We start from the raw sequence: 20,364 nt of genomic DNA, 5'->3' as shown, positions 1-20,364 counted from the left end.
ATGATTTTTGCACGACACTGTATTAGCCGTCTAAAAATATTCTTCCACTTGGTCATAATAAACAGTGGGGTCAAAGAAACACTGAGGCAAACATGTGTTCTCAAGATGGTTTTGCTTTAACACCAAGTTCACTTCAAAACATGCATTTTTGGCTTGGAATTTTCAGGTCCATTTGGACGACTACGTAACATTTCAAATTGAGCGAACAAGGTCGTTTAAGAAAATGCTTAGCTGGAGTTGTGGTTCACCGCCCAGTGCACAGTGAAGTGTATGAATGGATGTTTCGTAGGATGGTGGAGTTAACCGAGGAAATTTAAGCATGACTTATAACTTGGACTCTAAGCGACTGGATATGTGAGGTTACTGTGGAAACACAGTTTGTTTTTGTTTTCATTTTAGGCGACAGCTGTCCGTGATCGAAGTCTTTTGGTATTTTGGGTTGTTTCTTTCTCTTTCTCTCTCACTGTTTATCCATTACCGACGCCACCGTTGCACTTTAACCCACATAAAATGGTGAACAGATTGGAAAAGAGAGGCCATTGCTGACTCACAGTCAGTCGTCATGATTTGACCTGCTTAGTTTTTCTTTCTGCTGTGGTCTTCGACTGGCCACATCCTCCATTACAGCTCTATTAGATTATGTGTTTTTATTAAGGACTCGCCCTCATTGTCAAGAGCTCAAAATATGCTACAACCAGCATTGGTTTTAGATGGTTTAGTTGGTCTCCCAGGCTGGTTAAGCTGGAGTTTAGCTGTATAATTGGCCTTTAAGGGATAATTTGTGAAATTTGTCTCATTAATTACGTTCATGTTGTTCCAAACCCGTAAGACCTTCGTTCATCTTCGGGAACATGTATTATGATTGTTTTGATGAAATCCTAAAGCGTTCTCACCCTGAATAGACGTGGAAGAAATGAAAGAAGGAAGAGAAAAAATAGTTGAGTAAAGTCATTATTTTTGTTTTCTTTCTCACAAAAAGTATTCAACCACTGATGTCACATGGACTATTTTATTGATATACTTACTACCTTTTGGGCCTTACGTTACTGTCTATGTGATGTTAGAAAGCTTTCGAATGTTGGCGCTAATAGCCTTGTGGTAAGCACGTCGACATATAGTGGCATTGCACAGTGAATTTCGAATTCCAAATTCGAATGCCGGCTCACGGACCTTTCCCGATCCCACCCCCTTCTCTCTCTCCCATTTCGCTTCCTGTCCTTCTACACTGCCTTATCCAAATAAAGGCATAAAAATGCCAAAAATAAATCTTTTAAAAAAAGAAAGCTCTCGAATTTATCAAAAATATCCTAATTTGTGTTCTGAAGATGAGCAAGGTCTTGGAACAAAATGAGGGTGAGAAATTAATGACAGAATTTAAATTTTTGGGTGCACCATCCCTGTTACCTGGTTTCTTGCTAATCTAAGATGGCCTGCCATGTTCAAAAACACAGCTGCTGTCTTAAAATAGATTTTCAGACAGAAACATGAGCAAAAATGGTCAAAAAACATTAAACTAGACAAGTGAAAACCGGATGATTCTGGTTATTTCTACTTTTTTTCAGTAGGATTTAATTAAAATCATTGTTTTTGAGCCACATAACTTTTGACAACTTTGACAAATTAAGAATTGAATTTCATAGTTTATTTGTTAAATTTGTAATTACATTTGTATATTTTACACTTACATTTGTATTTTTTATTATTATTATTTTTTTGTATAGCATGTTTGTCTTCACTGTAGGTAGGACTTATACGCCTGATTCAGGGTTGCCAGGTTTTCACAACGAAGCCCGCCCAATTGCTACTAAAAACTAGCACAAAACTAGCCCAGTTGTGTTTTGGTGGGGGTCCCCCAGTAAAAATCGTGTTCTAAGGGGCAAAATACGTTTTTGGCGGGATTCACCTGGTAAAAATTCGGAAGACTTGGCAACGCTGCCCTGCATATTAATAATGCTAATACACACAGTGTTTGGTATAATATGCCAGTATATGGTATAAACCCCATGAAATATTTACATTATTTAAAAAATACACATTGTTTTATAGATATTAAGGATTATGGGGGGTGCCATTATTTTTGGTGCATTGCACATTTTGCATCTATAATGTAATGTCAAATGGTTGCACACAGTGCAATTTTCAGTCAAATTTTTACCACAGCACAACTCTGAAAAAGCAACCCTGATCAGATGCCACCTTGTTGACCTTTTGGTTGTAATTTTCAGTCAAAGGGCAACATGAGAAATTATGTCAGTCTTCACTGCATTCCTAGCAATAAGAAGAGGTGTTTGGTATAATAAGCCTAAAATAGGTGTGTTTGATATCATAATAATAGTAATGACTTAATTTCAAAAAACCACAGTGCAATTTTAGCAAATTTATCACCTGTTTAAACAAGACTGCTAGTGGTTAGTGCATTTTTTGGCGATGAGATACTGTTGCACAACTATTTAATAAATTCTCCAAAAGCCTACTGAAATATCTACCTAGACAGCATTTCATAGTTCTGTCTAAATAGCTTTCGATATATAGCATACAAATGCTACATATTGCAGTATTTATAGTGGGTGATTGACCTGAAAACCTGTAATGGATACTGTAACTGCATATCGGATATCCAGAGCTTGTATTATAACTTACTATTGAGCTCCTCAATTCCACACAGCTGCTTTAATACAGAGCAGCGCTGTTCAAATCTGACTAGATATATTACAGCTGTCCTACATTAGCATGGGCCCTTCCCAACTTCATAGACCACAGACAATAAATAGGATGGAAAACTAGCAACCAGAAGGTCTTACACCCGGTTATTACACACATGAGAAGGCACACAGCTGAATTCATGCTGACGTAAGACAGGATAGCATTGCTTGCTTAGATGCTAAACAGCAAAGCTGTGTATTCTATAGAAAAAGGCTTGTTGAAATATTAGCGTATGGCATCCGTTTAGCCTGTGTGTTGTTGCCAAAGGCAATAACTTGGGAAAAGCTGTTCTGAAGAATGAAGAAACCTCCAATGCACAGCTCATGAAGAACGGATATTGCTAGCTCATTAGGTGCTGAGTTTCATAACCTTCTGAGCAAACAAATGAGCTAATCCAATATAGCAGATGAATTTAATTGGAGCTTTGCTCCTCACAAGGGTATGTGTGTGTGGTTTCTATGGGAAAATAAGCAGCGTTCAGTCGAAGGGGAACTCCAAACTCTTTGGTCTTGAGCTGGGTAAATATTTTTCTCTGACTTTTTTTGGTTTGGATTCATTTAGCTGCTAATTATTGTGAGAAATGTGGGTGACTACAGTGACAGGCCTACCACACTGAACTGTAAGACCCATATTCTCACTAACACATCTGTTTAAAGAGCCGTATGTTCTTTGTAGCTTATTTGAAGCAGTTCGTCTGTCATAATCAAAAGTATTTTATGAGGTGGCTTGTTTGTTGTGGTTGTTCTTTTGTGTAAGAAATCTTTTCAGGAAGAACAGGACTTGAATATATCTGTGTTTGATTGGAATGTGTGGGGGTGAAACATGGTAGGCTATGCTAATATTAGAGGTGCTTACTGAGGCAATTTGAATTACCAATTGCTCATACTTGCACAATGGAAAGTTTCAGTCTTGACCAGAGTCTACATTATTTTTATCTAGAAATTACCAGCACTAAAAATTCTTTCAACTAAAGTTGCATGGCTTTTTCTTAAAGGATTAGTTCACTTCCAGAACAAAGATTTACAGATAATGTACTCACCCCCTTGTCATCCAAGATGTTCATGTCTTTCTTTCTTCATTTTAGGATTTTTCTCTATATAATGGACTGATATGGTGCCCCGAGTTTGAACTTCCTAAATGCTGTTTAAATGCAGCTTCAAACGATTCCAAATGTGGTTGTAAACGATCCCAGCCAAGGAAGAAGGGTCTTATCTAGTGAAACGATTGGTTATTTTCATAAAAATAATACAATTTAAATACTTTTTAATGTCAAACGCTCGCCTTATCTTGCTCTGCCTGAACTCTGTGTATTCTGACTCGACAGGTAAGATATGTTGAAAAACTCCAATCGGATTTTCTCCCTCAATTTCAAAAATGACTTCAAAATCATCCTATTTTGCTTACCCCTTTGACAGAGTATTTTGCTTGTTCTAAGCAAAAACTCACTTAAATTTTATGTCTTTTTTCTGAAAACAAGACAATAATTTTTGCTTGTGTAGAAAACCCTTCTTGATTTAAGAATTTTTAGATATTTTGGCTAGAAACAAGACAAAAAATCTAAGTAAGAAAAACATTTTTTGCAGTGTAGGATTATTTTGAAGTTGAGGGAGAACATGAGATGGGAGTTTTTCGACATACCCTAACTGTCATGAACTGGAAAAGATTAGATTAAACAGTTTTGAGATTAAAAACTATATGAATTGTATTATTTTTATGAAAATAACCAATCGTTTCACTAGATAAGACCCTTCTTCCTCAGCTGGGATCGTTTACAACCGCATTTGGGATCGTTTGAAGCCACATTTAAACTGCATTTTGGAAGTTCAAACTTGGGGCACCATAGACGTCCATTATATGGAGAAAAATCCTGAAATGTTTTCCTCAAAAAACAATTTCTTTATGACTGAAGAAAGAAAGACATGAACATCTTCTCACTAAATCTAATTTAATTCATTTAGTTAATTCAATACTGACTGTACCAAAACCGAGAGCATTTATTAAGATGGTCAGTAGGGCTGCTTTTAATTTCAACTAATAGCTATTCAAAATGGTTATTAGAAGCCACTGATAGACTGATAGTAATGTCTCATTAAAAATGCAGTACGCTCAAAATTGTGTGGTGGAAATATTCATACTTCCTATGAGTGTCTGCAGAGAAATAAAGACAATAGTAAATTTCCATAAAAATGCATATTTGTGATGATCCGAGTCTTAAGGTTGGCTTTATGTTTATTGAAAGACGTCGAGCAGATTGTTTCCTCTTTAATTATGCGCATACGAAGCACATTTGGCTCACCGAAGACAGAACAAGCCAGTAAAAATGACAGTATCCACAGACAGCTCATTCTTCTTCTAAATAAGCCACATAATCCGCTCCTCTCATGTAGTGAATACTCACATATCTCATCTCCACCGTACCTGCCGCCAAAATGCATTTGCGCACGATAGCTAAAAGCACAAACCAACAAACGAGTCCATCTCAAGTCGGTTCCTGACAAAGTGCTTCCACCTTGCAAAGTGAGCCGTGTGTTCGGATGCAGCGTGAGGTGTCTGGGGTCATTATTTATTCACTTAGATTAGCTGTGGTGAAAACAGCGGGCCGATTCTCCCACAAGCATTCATTTATTGATGCGCAGGCACACGGCTGCATTATTCTGCCCGCCCGCTGCGCTTTATATGCCCCCCGCTGTTAACCCTTTGATCCGTCTGTCTGACTGTCTGTCTTCTGTCTGTCTCAAGGACGCTGGTGGTGGAAATAGCTTCTGTGTGATAATATAGCAATGGTTTCGCATAAATTGACGGATATATGATGTTTTCTCTTCATGATATGGATATTTTCTACATGAAAAGTTTCTTTATATTCAGTCAATATTTTGTCATGTAATACATTGAATAGTATTGTATTACGTTGTTGTCCATTTACTTCTATACAATCATTTTCTGCTCGTTTTTAATCAATAAAATCCCTGCAGCTTTACATGCTTGTAATCTATCCACCTTACCAACCATTCATGTCTGTATTTAAAGTTCACACACAGTGCTTAATCAAAGTCTTAACCTATCTGCCCTGCCTGAGCTTGACCCATTGATCTTATAGGCTGCTGAACATGGCACTCTGACAGTCGCCATGGCAACCAATGTTGAGATGTCCCCTCGAAGAGTGAAGATTGAAGACCTATCGAGACCTTTTCCTCAAGTTTGTTTTCTCATCAGCATCCTTCATTGAATGCCACTGTCAGGAATCCATAAACTGGTTTTATTGTTAATCTGTCTGAAACTTGCTTTCCTAAATACTGTTTAGTAGGTAAGATTGTTGCGTGGCTTGCACCGACTTGGCCTTTGTTGAAGGACGCCCTCCATCCGCCTCCTTTAACGCTTCTAATAAAAGGGTACAGGGTCAATACCTACATTTGCAGCACAGTTGTGTCTTCAGGCTTCACCGCGGGCTTCATAATGAATCATTAATGTGGGTGAAAAGGCTGTCTGGACGTCTGATCAATCCTTAGGCCTGTTTCTAATAGACAAGCCCTAAGCATTCCCGGCATTTTTAGGACTCCAGAGCTCAGAATTGGGAGATCATTATCACCAGTCCAAACAGTGCTTGATTTCTATGTTGGTAACTAATCTCTTGCTCTGTTTCTGCCAGTTATACAGGTCACGTGGTGGGGAATGGACTGCAAGCCCAGAGACACAACCCAGAGATAAAGGTCAGAAGTGTGGATCCAATTCTCATCAATGTGAAGGAAAGGCTAGAGTGCTTTAACCAGGTAGGTCCCAAAAGACCTGAGGTCAGAACATCCAACCTCCCACATTTGAACCAGAACATAGGTTCTTAACCTTTACCCTGACCCTCTAATCTTAAAGGGGTCATCGGATGCAAAACTCACTTTTACATGTTGTTTGAACGTAAATGTGTGTTGGTAGTGTGTGTACACAACCACCCTATAATGATAAAAATCCACCCAGTGGTATTTTTTTTTAATCTTTATAAGTAATATCCCCTTTTTCAAATCAAGCCATTCTGTGTGACGCCACACCAACCGAGGCCGCTCCCACGATAGTTGATTGACACGACCGTCTTACCTTAGACCCGCCCTGAGTGAGATGAAAACAGTCCGAACGCCATTGTGTCAACTCCGGTGCAGGGGAAGACAAGAATGTCTCCAATTGAGCGATTGAGGTGTTTTGTTGTTGGATGTAATAATGAACATAGCGGTCTGAGCTGCTGAAGATGCAGAGGATTAACGTTACTTTCGTTCGGTTTTAAAGGAAATGCACCTGGTGATCTACATAAATGCGTCTATGTTTGCACAAATAATTTGTGATCCAGCTTCACCTACAGCAGAAATGAGTATAAGGTTTTTTTTCCGCATCTTTGCCTTTCTTAATAATCTGTTAGTTAGCAAGTTTCACGGCTAAACACGGCTAACGTAAACCGTACTGCTTGTCACCCCATGGAAGAGAGGGGCGGGGTGAGCAGAGCTCATTAGCATTTAAAGGCAAATGCAACAAAACAGTTCACTCTAAAAAGGGCTGATTTTGACAAGGTAAAAAGGGTTTTTTACACTATCACTGAGAAATTTTAACCAAAGTATGTTATAGACTTCTTCTTAAGACCCTAACGAATCATATCAACTTGTGGAAAACGGGCATCTGATGATCCCTTTAAAGGGTTAGTTCACCCAAAAATCAAAATTCTGCTACTCACCCTCATGTCGTTCCAAACCCATGAGACCTTTGTTCATCTTCGGAACACGATTGCATTGCTGTCTATACAAGGTCAAAAAACTCTCAGATTTCATTAAAAATATCTTAATTTGTGTTCCAAAGATGAAGAAAGGTCTTATGGGTTTGGAATGACATGAGGGTGAGTCATTAATGACAGAATTTTCATTTTTGGGTGAACTATTCCTTTTAAGATCTGACAGGGTGTGAAATGTTTGCCTCCTATAACGACCTTCTACTGAAGAACCAATGGGTGCACAGTAAGGGCTTGTTTGGGTTTTTGTGGTAATTTTGCTTGTCAGTGAGGATGTCAAAACACAACTGATAAGGCAATGCTAGCAATCGTGAGTTAAGTTTGCTAATATGTACAATGTATTCTAGAGTCAAAGACAAGTAATAGTCTGTTTCGTCTTTTTAGCCAATATCTTACCAGTGGTTTATCGTACAATCTGACAAACAGCTATGGCTTGTGTTTCTTTTTATATAACTTTCCCTGAATGTTTGCGTTGTGAGCCAAAAAGAAGACATTAAGAACCGCCAGAAGCGCTAGTTTCAAGCTTGCCCACCGAACAAAAATAGACAACTCAACGCCAGCACACATGTCAAGCGTGGTGAGACGGTGTCATTAGTCCAGAGTTCGCTCTGTGATCAATCTGCAGCAAGATCAGACCAAGCATCCTCAGCGGGAGTGTTGAAGACCTCCTTGGCATGATGACAAAGTCTGTCGCTACTGCAGCTGCTTTTGGGAGGGGACGGAGGGCAGCTCAACTGGCCCTCTGGAAGCCATTTTGTAACATCTTTCATTGCTCCATTAAAACCAGACGTTTAGGTTCCACATTATGTCCAAACCCGACCCAGCCCAGGCTGCATTGCTTTGCTGTGAGTACTTGCGTCACTGGCAAGCAGAAAAGCTGGGAAAGTACAGTAGATTTGTGTCAGGGGTTGAGGAGAAGGTCACTTTGAATCGCTTGTGAAATTATTCCCATAGGTCTTGAAGCCCCTGATGAGGTCTTGCAAGGTTTTGTGCTCTCACAGTGACCTGTAGTAGTTTTTAGTGGCTGACTGGTATTTAATGAACCTGTCCTGTTTAAAACCGGACAGGTAAAATACGTCATTGGTGTACAACTAATGGTAATGCATAACCTTGATACTCTTGCACATAAAATCAGGTACTGACTGGATCTTAAAATTGGGAATCAGTGAATAAAACTTGGATGTGCAGATGGGTTGGAAAATGTACTAAAAAGTAGTGCTCTCAAACGATTAATTGTGATTAATCGCATCCAAAAATAAAACTTTTTGTTTACATAGCACGTGTGTACAGTGTATATATTAATTATGTATATGTAAATACACACATATGCATGTATGTATGTAAAAAAAATAAGTTATGTTTACTTATTTAAAATATTAATATATAATATCAACGCGATTAATCACAATTTGTCGCTTGAAAGCACTATTAAAAACATACTAGTATTCTACTCTTGCTATATGGCAGTAATAGTACAAGTATTATACTGGTATTCAGCCATACTCAAGTAGGAATACCATATTCGGAAAGGAAATTACGTGTACGAAAACCCTAAAGGGAGTAAATACAAGATGGAAGAAAAAAATATATATATTTCAGTGCTTTCTCTCGCAGTTATATCGTTGGGGAATTACATTGTATATAAATTGCAGGCGTGAGGGAGCCACTATTAATATGCGCCGCATTGAAATTTTGAATGTGCACTTGCTTTTTACTTTCACTTTCGAGATTCATGATCAAACATACTCTGTGTTTATGGAGTGGCAGTACTTGCCACACATTTCATAAGATTAGATGTTTGTCAGTGGTGCTCAGGATCTGTAAATCATTCGCCATCGTCCTATCAGTCATCTCTCCTTACTCTGTTTATGTGGTAAGTGAAATTTTAGGTACTGTAATGTAACAGGCTACAATGTAACCATGTCCATTTTAGTGGCTCTGTTTTCCGTGCCTTTACGAATACAGATGAAGTATTCGGGCACATCCCTATATGCAAATATGTGAATGCAGGCACTTCAAAGTAGGCAAGCTTAATTTGTGCTAGTTGTATGCATTCATAATACAGAGGTAGTACATTTTATGCATTTCCACAAGGGGCGCTGTTACTGGTATTAGCTTAAACTGTTTTCTGTTTCGTTTTTCAGGTTAACTACTGTAATAATATCTAAAATGCTAATGTTTTAGCAACTTGCCTAAATCCAGTTCAAAGGCAGTCTTTTGAACTCTATTGCCCCCCTAAGTACACTGTCAAAATGACTTCTTGAGTTAAATTTTTTGTTAAACTAGGGCTGTCAAACGATTAATCGCATACAAAATAAGTTTATATGTGTGTGTACTGTGTGTAATTATTATGTATATATAAATACACACAAATTAATGTATATATTTAAGAGAAATACGTTATTTATGTACAAAATATTTGTACTTATATATATATATATATATATTATAAATTATATAAAAATTATAATAAATACATACACTTGTAAATATTTCTGAAATATATACTTGAATGTGTTTGTATTTATATATACAGTGCCCTCCACTAATATTGGCACCCTTGGTAAATATGAGCAAAGGTGGCTGTAAGAATAAATCAGCTCTGTGTTTTCTTCTTTAATGCCTGAATAGTTTGGAAAACACTTGACAAGAGATCAGAGACCATTCCTTCATACAGAAACTCTTCAGATCATTTAGTTTCCCAGCTCCATGCTGGTGCTTCTTCTCTTCAGTTCACCTCACGCATTTTCTATAGGGTTGAGGTCAGGCAACTGGGACAGCCATGGCAGAAGCTTCATTTTATGCTCAGTGACACATTTTTGTGTTGATTTTGATGTTTGATTTGGATCACTGTCCTGATGGAAGATCCAACCACAGCTCATTATAGAACTTCTAACAGATGCAGTCAGGTTTACATTTTTTATCTGTTGGTATTTGCTAGAATCCATGATGCCATGTATCTGAACAAGATGTCCAGGACCTCTGGCAGGAAAATAAGCCCACAACATTAAAGATCCAGCAGTGTATTTAACCGTGGGCATGGGGTACTTTTTGTACCAAACCTATCTTTGTTTGCTGCCAGAAAGCTCTTTTTTTAGTTTCATCTGACCACAGAAGCCATTTCCATTTGAAATTCAAGTTGTGTCTGACAACTGAATATGCTAGAGTTTGTTTTTGGATGAGCAAGGAGGATTTTTCTTAAAACCCTCCTGAACAACATGCGGTGACGTAGGGGCTGTTTGTTTTTTTTTAGTCTTTTGGCCCCAAGACTCAACTAATCTCTGCAATTCTCCTACTGTGATCCTTAGAGAGTCTTTGGACACTTAAACTCTCCTCCTCACCATGCATTAGGACGATATAAACACACATCCTTTTCCAGGCAGATTTGTAACATCTTTAGTTGATTGGAATTCTTAATTATTGTCCTAATGATGGAAATTGGGATTTTCAATCCTTTAGCTCTTTTCTTACAGCCATTTTCTATTTTGTGAAGCTCAACAATCTTGTTCTGCACATCAGAACTATATTATTTGGTTTTATTCCTTGTGATGGATGATTAAGGAAATTTGGCCTTTGTGCTCCTCATATTTATAATCCTGTGAAACAGGAAGTTATTGCTGGACAATATCATACTCCTAGTCATTCTAGTGTGCTAAATAAATGCAAATATGAATGGGAATATACTTCAGAGATATTTTACTCATTATAATTTCTAAGGGTGCCAATAATTATGCCCAACATACATATGAGAAAAACATTTATTTCATAACGTAAGTTTCCCCCCACTTTTAATTGTTTTACTTCAATGAAAAGTTAGCATTTTGTGAATTTTTTGAATGTAAGATCATAAAGATAAACAAAGCAGATTTATTTACATAGCCGTCTTTGCTCATATTTACCAAGGGTGCCAATATTAGTGGAGGGCACTGTACATAATAATTACACACAGTACACATATATTAGGCAAACTCAAACTTTTATTTTGTATGCGATTAATCGTGATTAATCGTTTGACAGCCCTAGTAAAAACATCTAAAAATCCGTAAAATAAGATGCATTTTTTTTTATAAGTAACTCAGCGAAGTTATTTAAGAAGTAAACTTCTAAAAACATACTAACATACCACTTTATATGGCAGTAATAGTAAAAGCATTATGCTAGTATTCAGCCAAACTCTACACAAGTATGTGAATGCAGTTGCTTAAAAGTACGCAAGCTTGATTTTGTGCTAGTTATGTTCGTTCATAACAAATTTTATGCGTTTCCACTAGGGGCACTATAGTGGGTGTTAGCATAAACTGTTTTTTGTTCTGTTTGTCAGGTTAAACATTGTCATATTAATAATAACTGCTAAGCTAATGTTTTTAGCATCTTACCTAAATCCAGTTTAAAGGCAAAGTTTTGCCCCTTTGAGTACACAGCAAAAAGCCATTTTTTGTCTTGTTTTAAAGTAAAAACATCTCAAAATCATTAAAAGTAACACTGCACAAGATATAAAGTTTTAGAGTTGATTGTGTTTTGAATTATGGGTGTATTTTGAAAAAAAAAATCTGCCAGTGCAGTAAGACAAAACCCACTTGTATTAAAGATTCATTTTATGAAAACAAGTCCTAATATTTTATGCATAATTTCCTTTAGAGTAAACTAATCTTGTTTTAAGGATCTTCGGATATTTTAACGAGAAGATTACACAAAAACACTCCTTCAGAAAAGGATTTTTTTGCAGTGTACGCCATGTTGTTACCAATTATGGATCCTTTTCAGAAGTCTTTTATATGCAGCTCATCTAAAGTGTCCTGAAAAGCTAGGACAAGTGTTACACGCTGAATAGTACAGGATATCATGACAACCTGGCATGTTGAGTGTCACTTATGCCTTCAGAGGTGTGTGAGATCTTCAATCTGATGACCTCCAGTGCTTTTCTAGTAAAAACCAAAGCCTTAGTCCCAGTCCGTTTCTCATCAGCGCTTATTGAGAAATTAATATTGCAACGCCACGTCCCAAGAGTGAGTCATCTTGCGCTACGGGGAAGATTTATGCGTCTCAGGGTTGAGTTTACATCAAAGGTCGTCATTATTTTTTTTCCTCTGAATCTTCTGTGCATCCTTTAGCTTTGAGCGGACAGTGTGATGTAATACTCTTTGCATAAAGCCAAGTAATTTATGAGGCCGCCCCGCAAAAATGGCGAATGAAGGAACCCCAGGCTTGACTTATGCAGCTCTATAAGCCGATATGTGTCAGGGAGGGATGCTAATGAGTATGAATGCTTTCATAACCCGCTATCTAATGTAAACATACATCAACACACAAACACCAACACGTATAGCACATGCAAGAGGATGTGTGTGGATGTGGATGTGCACATATTTCAATGCAATCTGAAGACATCCAAGTCCACGTTGTTTGGTAATTGTTATGGATAGTTCACCTATAGATTTTTGAAGGAGCTTTTTTCCATATAGCGACAAGAGTTCACCCAAAAATGAAAATTCAGTCACTGATTGCTCACCCTCTTGTCGTTCCAAACCTGTAAGAGCTTGGTTCATCTTCGGAACACAAATTAAGATATTTTTGATGAAAACCAAGAGCTTTCTGATCCTGCATAGACAGCAACGCAACTAACACGTTCAAGACCCAGAAAGGTAGTAAAGACATCATTAAAATGGTCCATGAGACATCAATAGTTTAACCTTAATTTTATGAAGCTACAAGAATGTTTTTTGCTCAAAGAAAACAAAAATAACTTTATTTAACAATTTCTCTTCTGTGTTAGTCTTCGATGCAGGTTCACAAGAGTACCACAACTATCCCTAAAGTGGCTAAAAGCTCCAAAAACAATTATAGTAGTAACATGACTTGTGCGCTATATGTTGAAACTTCTTAAGTCATAAGTCACATAAATCTTCCCCTCTACTGTAGCTCTTAATTGTAATTCTCCATTGTGCGTATTTTGACTTGGTTTGTTGCATTTGCTTACAAAACCATCATCGTAAATCAATGGTGTTTTGGCATCAGTTATGTCAAACCTTAAATGACACATAAAATATGACATTTATTATCTTAGGTGACTTAGGTAATCTTAGGTAAAAGGTGACATTTAGATCTTAACAGGTTTGCGAAATCTCTAAATAACAGATTAAATGTTGTGAAAGAATTGCGTAACATTTTCAGGATTTCTACTTTTGCATTCCAAGTAAAAATACACAGCATACAAGTTTGTAATGATACAAGAGTAAATAAAACCAGAAGTGGAACTTTTTTTTAAATGTGTTTTTTTGTTTGTTTGTTTGTTTTTGATTGTTTGTTTGTTTTTGGGTCATTCTATGGAGATGTCCATTTTTCTGCCCCTAGCCTGTACAGAAATATTACACTTGAAAAACACTATAGGGTTACAATTTCTTTATATTTTAAAATGAAACAAAGTGTTATTTGAACAGTTACACCTTCTTGAGCCATTAATGTGGCAATGTTTTCTGAATTAATTATATAGAATTTCAAGCACCACAAAACCGCTCATCCCCAAAGCCATGTACAGAAGGAAAGTGCTTTATTTTGAAGTCAAAAACAGGTTTTTCCACCATTTAAAATGCAATAATGAATTTATAACTATTAAATAAATGATGTAAATGCTATAAAAAACTAAATGCTGAATAAATATTATAAAATATATAATGAAAATAGTGGTCCCCTGGAGTTGTCACTAGTGTTACCATTTTAAAATCGTTATTTTGAAATAAAAATCACACTGATGACAGCACTTGACTTCGTTCTTCCTATTTCCTAAAGATCTATGAAAAAAGGCCCATGTGAAGTCCAATGCCTCTTTTCAGTTATCAGAAATTATCTCATGATAACTTTTATAAATATAAAACTTTCAGCTGAAAACTGGTATGACCTACTTTATTGTTAGGGAATTGTAAAAAAAAAACTAGAATACAAATGGATTAAACTACTTAATTTAGTGAGTATACCGTGATTGACAACATGCTGTTTGATACCGGCTTGATTTCATTTTTTATGAAAATTGTCACTGGTGTTACCTTTTTTATGGGTAACAACAGTAAAGATCAATATATCAGGTCTTATCTATGTCAGTGGTGATTCGTTGTGTCACTGGTGTTACGGTTTATTTGTTTATTTGTTGTGCTGAAAAAAAATCAAAATAAATAAAAACCTTTAATATTCCAAAAGAAGGTAACACCAGTCACAAAAATAGTACATGTGGTCTTTAAATAACTGCACAAAATGATTTTAAAAAAATCATTAAGCTGTCATTTATATGTATTCATAAAGTCAAAAGGTAATCTAATAATGTGGTCTAAGTTTAAATGTTAGAAAAATGAATAAATTTTAAGACCATAACAAAAGTGGACATTTCTGTAGAATGACCCTTTTACGTTTCATTTTTTTAGTCTGTTAATCTGACCCTTGTGCAATTTATTATTATTTTTTTGCCATGGAGAATTGTTCAACGACCTCACACAGCTTTTTTTGCTTAGAGCTACATATGTCAAGTGCCATACTAGACCAAAACTATACAATATTTTGGTCGTAATTCACTTAAAATCTTGCGTTTTGCTGCAGGTCTTCAATCGAATTCTCCATTATGTGTATTTGATCTAGCACGTTGCATTTGCTTACGAAACCAACATTGAAACCAATGCTATTTGGCGTCAATGATGTCAAACCTTGAACCTTGTATCATTTATCATGTTCTGAACATGACTGCCATGAAATTATCTGTAAATAACGTCTTAAATTTCAGAAAAGAGTTGTGCAAATTAAGTGCAAATAGCCCGCCTTGATGATAGAGGCTAGTCAGCATTACAAAAGACACCTGCTGAACAATAACTCCGGTGATGTAAGCTGAAAAGCGCGTACCAGTGACTTTTTGATGCGATCGACCCAAGTTCGAATCCGCCTTATGCCAAACTCGTTCTTTTCCCTTTTCACATAACATATCAGATCGTAAAGGAATTCATTTTTTTTATTAATTAAGTGCATCATGGGTGTTTATCGGTTAGGGGTAGTTGTAGGGAGGGCTTTATTGTCCCACTAAGGTGGCGTACATTTAATCATTTTAAATAAAAATGATCATTTGCACTCAATACATTATTATTGCATACTGTTTTATAATGTACTACAATACTGAGGTGCAAATATCTGCCACTTGCACTAAGTATTATAAAGATTTTTGCGAAGAAAATACTGCTATTTTTATATAGTGTAAATAAATATATCGCTATTTGCACTTAAAAAAAGAAGCTAATTAAAAATGAAGAAATACTATAATACTAAATAATAATAAATAACTATGTATGATAGGATCATTTTAAGTTTTTTTTTTACTTGATGCAGCAGCTGTAATTTCTTTGCAATATTGCTTGGATGCGTCAAATACGTGGATGAGTTATTGGCCTGTTTTTCTGCCCCCTGCCAAACGTGCCTCAGTATCGCTTTCCTTTGACCATTAGAGGTGTATCTCAGTCCAATTGATGAGCCTGTTGTCAAGGAGACGCGGTTTGGCAACAAAGACCCCCAACGCGTCCTATCGATCCGTTTACATGAATGGGGTCTTAAAACTGCCACGGATATAAGGGAATTTGTTTCCCAAATGACTCGGAAAATCCTGCTGCAGAAAAGCAATCTTTTTTAGGAGACGTAATGAAGACCGACCACGGAGAGCTCTGAATATTAATGTACACGCTGCTTCAGATGCTACATTTGATCTATCGCTTAAAGATATTAGTATGTGCCATATTTTGCACTGCAGTTGATCGCATAAGAAGTGGATGTTCTCTAGAGAAATTTAATTTCATGTGAAATCAGGATATCAACTGGGAAGTGTAACTTTTTAAAGAGATGATATTCTCACTTCATAGGATTCTAAAACAGGTTTGTTTTAGCCAAACGCTTTGTACCTGTCAATCATTTTGCTGATAGATCTTTTAGGGGCGGGGTTTAGAATAAGGGGTGGAGAAAACACATGGAACACCCACTTTTGACAATCCAATCAGTATCAGAGGAATAAAATCAAGTCCCGCCCTTCATTAATTTTCTCATTCCACTTAGAAATTTGAGTAATTTTTATGTCCATTTTTACTTCTTTCCAAACTTATTTTACTGATTTCTTTATCTATGTAGGAAAATTAAAAGGAAAGGAAGACTGAAAGTTCCTTAGCTGTTTAAATAAAACAGTCAATTTAATACTGACAGTACTGGCTCATGACTCAGCGTGGAGAATGAGAGGTCTTTCTTTAATTGTTTGCTCTCTTATCACAAACAAAACAATTAAAAATTTTATGTGCAGCTAAATTGAATAATGAACCAGGCAGGGGAAAAAAGAAAGCACTAATAAGTATGTCGCTATTTTATCTGAATAGAAGGGGGTGGACGCGCTGGAAGAGGACAGTCTGTTCTGTCTGTTGTTGCCATGGTGTTCGCCTGACGCGTGGCATAATTCATTATACGCCGGTTAATTAACAGTCCCCTGGGGGACGTTTTCCACAAAGTCACTGTGGAATTTAATTGCGTTGCGTTCCTCCGTCAGGGAGAAACAGAATGCAAAGGAATTGAATTTTTTGTGTTCTTGAATGTAATGAAATCTGGCAGTATTCTTAATTGTTCTTTCACATCATCTTGAGTTTTTTGTACAATATGTTATTACCATATTGGTCTAGTTTTAGGCCTAGTTTTAAAAAAAAGTATTGTATATTAAATTTGTTCTGTTTTTGTCTCTTCACATTTGGTTGCCACACCCACAGTGAAATCTCATTGGTCGAAATTTCTCCATTGAATATTAATCATCAGTGTTGTTCTGATTGGCTGTGATTGTGGCTTCTATAAAGTTGTTTTGCACTTCTGTGTTTCAAAAAAATAGAATATGAAATCAGAAACAATGGGGGAGCCTAAAACTCAGTTAAGACGTTATGAATTATGCACTTCTGTGATTCCCTGAGCTGTTTTTCTAAACAGTTCTGAAATGCCCCGCAACTGCACGTGTTTAATTTTCTCTCGCTGTGAAAATGGAATTTGCACTTGAGTGGATCCATGTTTAGTGTGCTGGAATGCTGCTGTTATGAGCCTTGACTTCTTGCCTGGAAGCCTTTGTTGGAACACATGGGGCTATTTGGACGTGATGGGTGATCTCCACTCACTTACTCGCTTCAGAGGGAGCCATTTCAGTAAAATTCCACTATTACAGCTTGTGAATTTGAGAACGGAGCCACTGTTGTTGTTATGCTGCACTAACTGTAGCTTGTATCAGGTTGGTAATTACTAGAAAAAAAAGTAAAGATAAGTATAAAAAAGAATAGTATAGTGTTAATGCATTATAATAACTTCCGATCCGTATTTGTAAACATTACATAAAACTAGTAGTTAACAACTATTATAAAATAGATAGATAGACAGATAGACAGATAGATAGATAGATAGATAGATAGATAGATAGATAGATAGATAGATGAATTGATGGATGGATGGATAGACAAATACATAAATGGGCGGAGGGATGGATGGATGGATGGATGGAAGGATGGATAGACGGATAGATGAAGAATAAATTAAAGCAAAGAAACAAACAAAATAATTTCCTAAGTTGGTAAGTAAAAGAAAACTTCAAAGAGGTTTAAGAAAGAAAGAAAGAAACAGACTTTAAAAAGAAAGAAAATTTACTTTTTAAGCATAAATTAAATTGAATGAGATTTATGTTAACAAACAAAAACAAATTCCCAGTGTGGAAAGAAATAGAAAGCCTTTTTATTATAGTTTGAAGCATAAATCAAACCAAAGAAAGAAAGAAACAAACAAAAAACAATTTGCCAATTTGGTAAAAGAAAAAGAAAACTTTAATAAAGTGAAAGAAAGAAAGAAAAAGAAAGAAAGAAAGAAACAAACAAACAAAAAAAAAACAAAAAAATTGTGAAACTTTTTAAGCACAAATCAAAGCAAAATTGGATGAGATTTATGTCATCAAACAAGCAAACAAAATTTCCTAGTGTTATTTTTGTTTATGTCAGAGACAAGAAAGGTTTCAAATAAAACAAACAAACAAACAAAAAATAATTCCCCAGTTTGGTAAGATAAAGAAAATCTGAATGAGGTTACAGAAATAAAGAAATAAAGATAGATAGATAGATAGATAGATAGATAGATAGATAGATAGATAGATAGATAGATAGATAGACAACAGATGGATAGATAGATAGATAGATAGATGGATAGACAACAGATGGATAGATAGATAGATAGATAGATAGACGGATGGATAGGACAGATAGACAGACAGACAGATAGATAGATAGATAGATAGATAGATAGACAGATGGATAGATAGATAGATAGATAGATAGATAGATAGATAGATAGACGGATGGATAGACAACAGATGGATAGATAGATAGATAGATAGATAGATAGACGGATGGATAGACGACAGATAGACAGACAGACAGACAGACAGACAGACAGATAGATAGATAGATAGATAGATGGATGGATAGACAACAGATGGATAGATAGATAGATAGATAGACGGAGATAGACAGATAGATAGATAGATAGATAGATAGATAGATGGATAGACAGACAGATGGATAGATAGATAGATAGATAGATAGACGGATGGATAGACGACAGATAGACAGACAGACAGACAGATAGATAGATAGATAGATAGATAGATAGATAGATAGATAGATAGATAGATAGACGGATGGATAGACAACAGATGGATAGATAGATAGACGGATGGATAGACAACAGATAGATAGATAGATAGACGGATGGATGGATAGACAGATGGATAGATAGATAGATAGATAGACGGATGGATAGACGACAGATAGACAGACAGACAGACAGACAGACAGATAGATAGATAGATAGATAGATAGATAGATAGACAGATGGATAGATAGACAGATAGATAGATAGACGGATGGATAGACAACAGATGGATAGATAGATAGACGGATGGATAGACAGACAGACAGACAGACAGATAGATAGATAGATAGATAGATAGACAGACAGACAGACAGACAGATAGATAGATAGTTAGACGGATGGATAGACAACAGATGGATAGATAGATAGATAGATAGATAGATAGATAGATAGATAGATGGATAGACAACAGATGGATAGATAGATAGATAGATAGATAGATAGATAGACAGACAGATGGATAGATAGATAGATAGATAGATAGATAGATAGATCGATAGCAAGATAGATAGATAGACAGACAGATAGATAGATAGATAGATAGATAGATAGATAGATAGATAGATGGATAGATAGAAGATTATTATTTCTAGATGGATTGATGCTGATAGATGTCACATGAAATTATGTGTCTTTTTATTTAATAATTTTACTAATTGTACTAGAAACATTTATATTTGAAATATTCTTTTTTAATTTTTTGTATTTATTTTTATAATTTATTAATTATTGAATTATAAAGTTAATTTTATTCTTATACAGGGTACTGTATAATTAAAATTGTTGTGATGGAATCTCATAAGAATCTGTCTCTGCGGTGATTTATGTTTTGTTACAGGAGATGTGGGGAGAGATGGGTTTAGGAACAGATGGTCATGAGGATGTCGAGACCAGCAGCGGCGACGCAGCAGAAGGCAGCGGCGAGTGCGATGATGAAGACGGCTGTCAGGGATCGGGGCGCGGTGAAGACGAGACAGGTGAGTTCATTCGTCCCCTGCATCGCGGCTCAAAGACAACCGTCTCTCTGCGTTTACTTGATCCGGAGCTCCCAGGAGAGACGTCGTTTCCATGTTGCTTAGAAACCCAGAGCCATTTACTGCCTCGTGTTTGTTTTAGGAGGTCAGTCGCTTCTCATTATTTACACCACCGATCACAACAGGGCCATTCGGACT

General features: G+C 36.3%; 1 protein-coding gene across 1 annotated transcript in view; it reads left to right on the top strand.

Annotated features, from left to right (window-relative positions):
• Window positions 1-20,364, top strand: part of gpc5b (glypican 5b) — a 63,450-nt gene that overhangs the window by 12,656 nt on the left and 30,430 nt on the right. The window contains exons 7-8 of the mRNA XM_051094256.1: window positions 6,350-6,470; window positions 20,031-20,169. Of these exons, the coding sequence (XP_050950213.1) occupies window positions 6,350-6,470; window positions 20,031-20,169 (260 nt within the window). The remainder of the gene's footprint in view (window positions 1-6,349; window positions 6,471-20,030; window positions 20,170-20,364) is intronic.

The sequence above is a fragment of the Labeo rohita genome, chromosome 22, assembly GCF_022985175.1.
Source record: "Labeo rohita strain BAU-BD-2019 chromosome 22, IGBB_LRoh.1.0, whole genome shotgun sequence".
Classification (NCBI taxonomy): Eukaryota; Metazoa; Chordata; class Actinopteri; order Cypriniformes; family Cyprinidae; genus Labeo; species Labeo rohita.
This window is presented reverse-complemented; position numbering and strand designations above follow the sequence as displayed.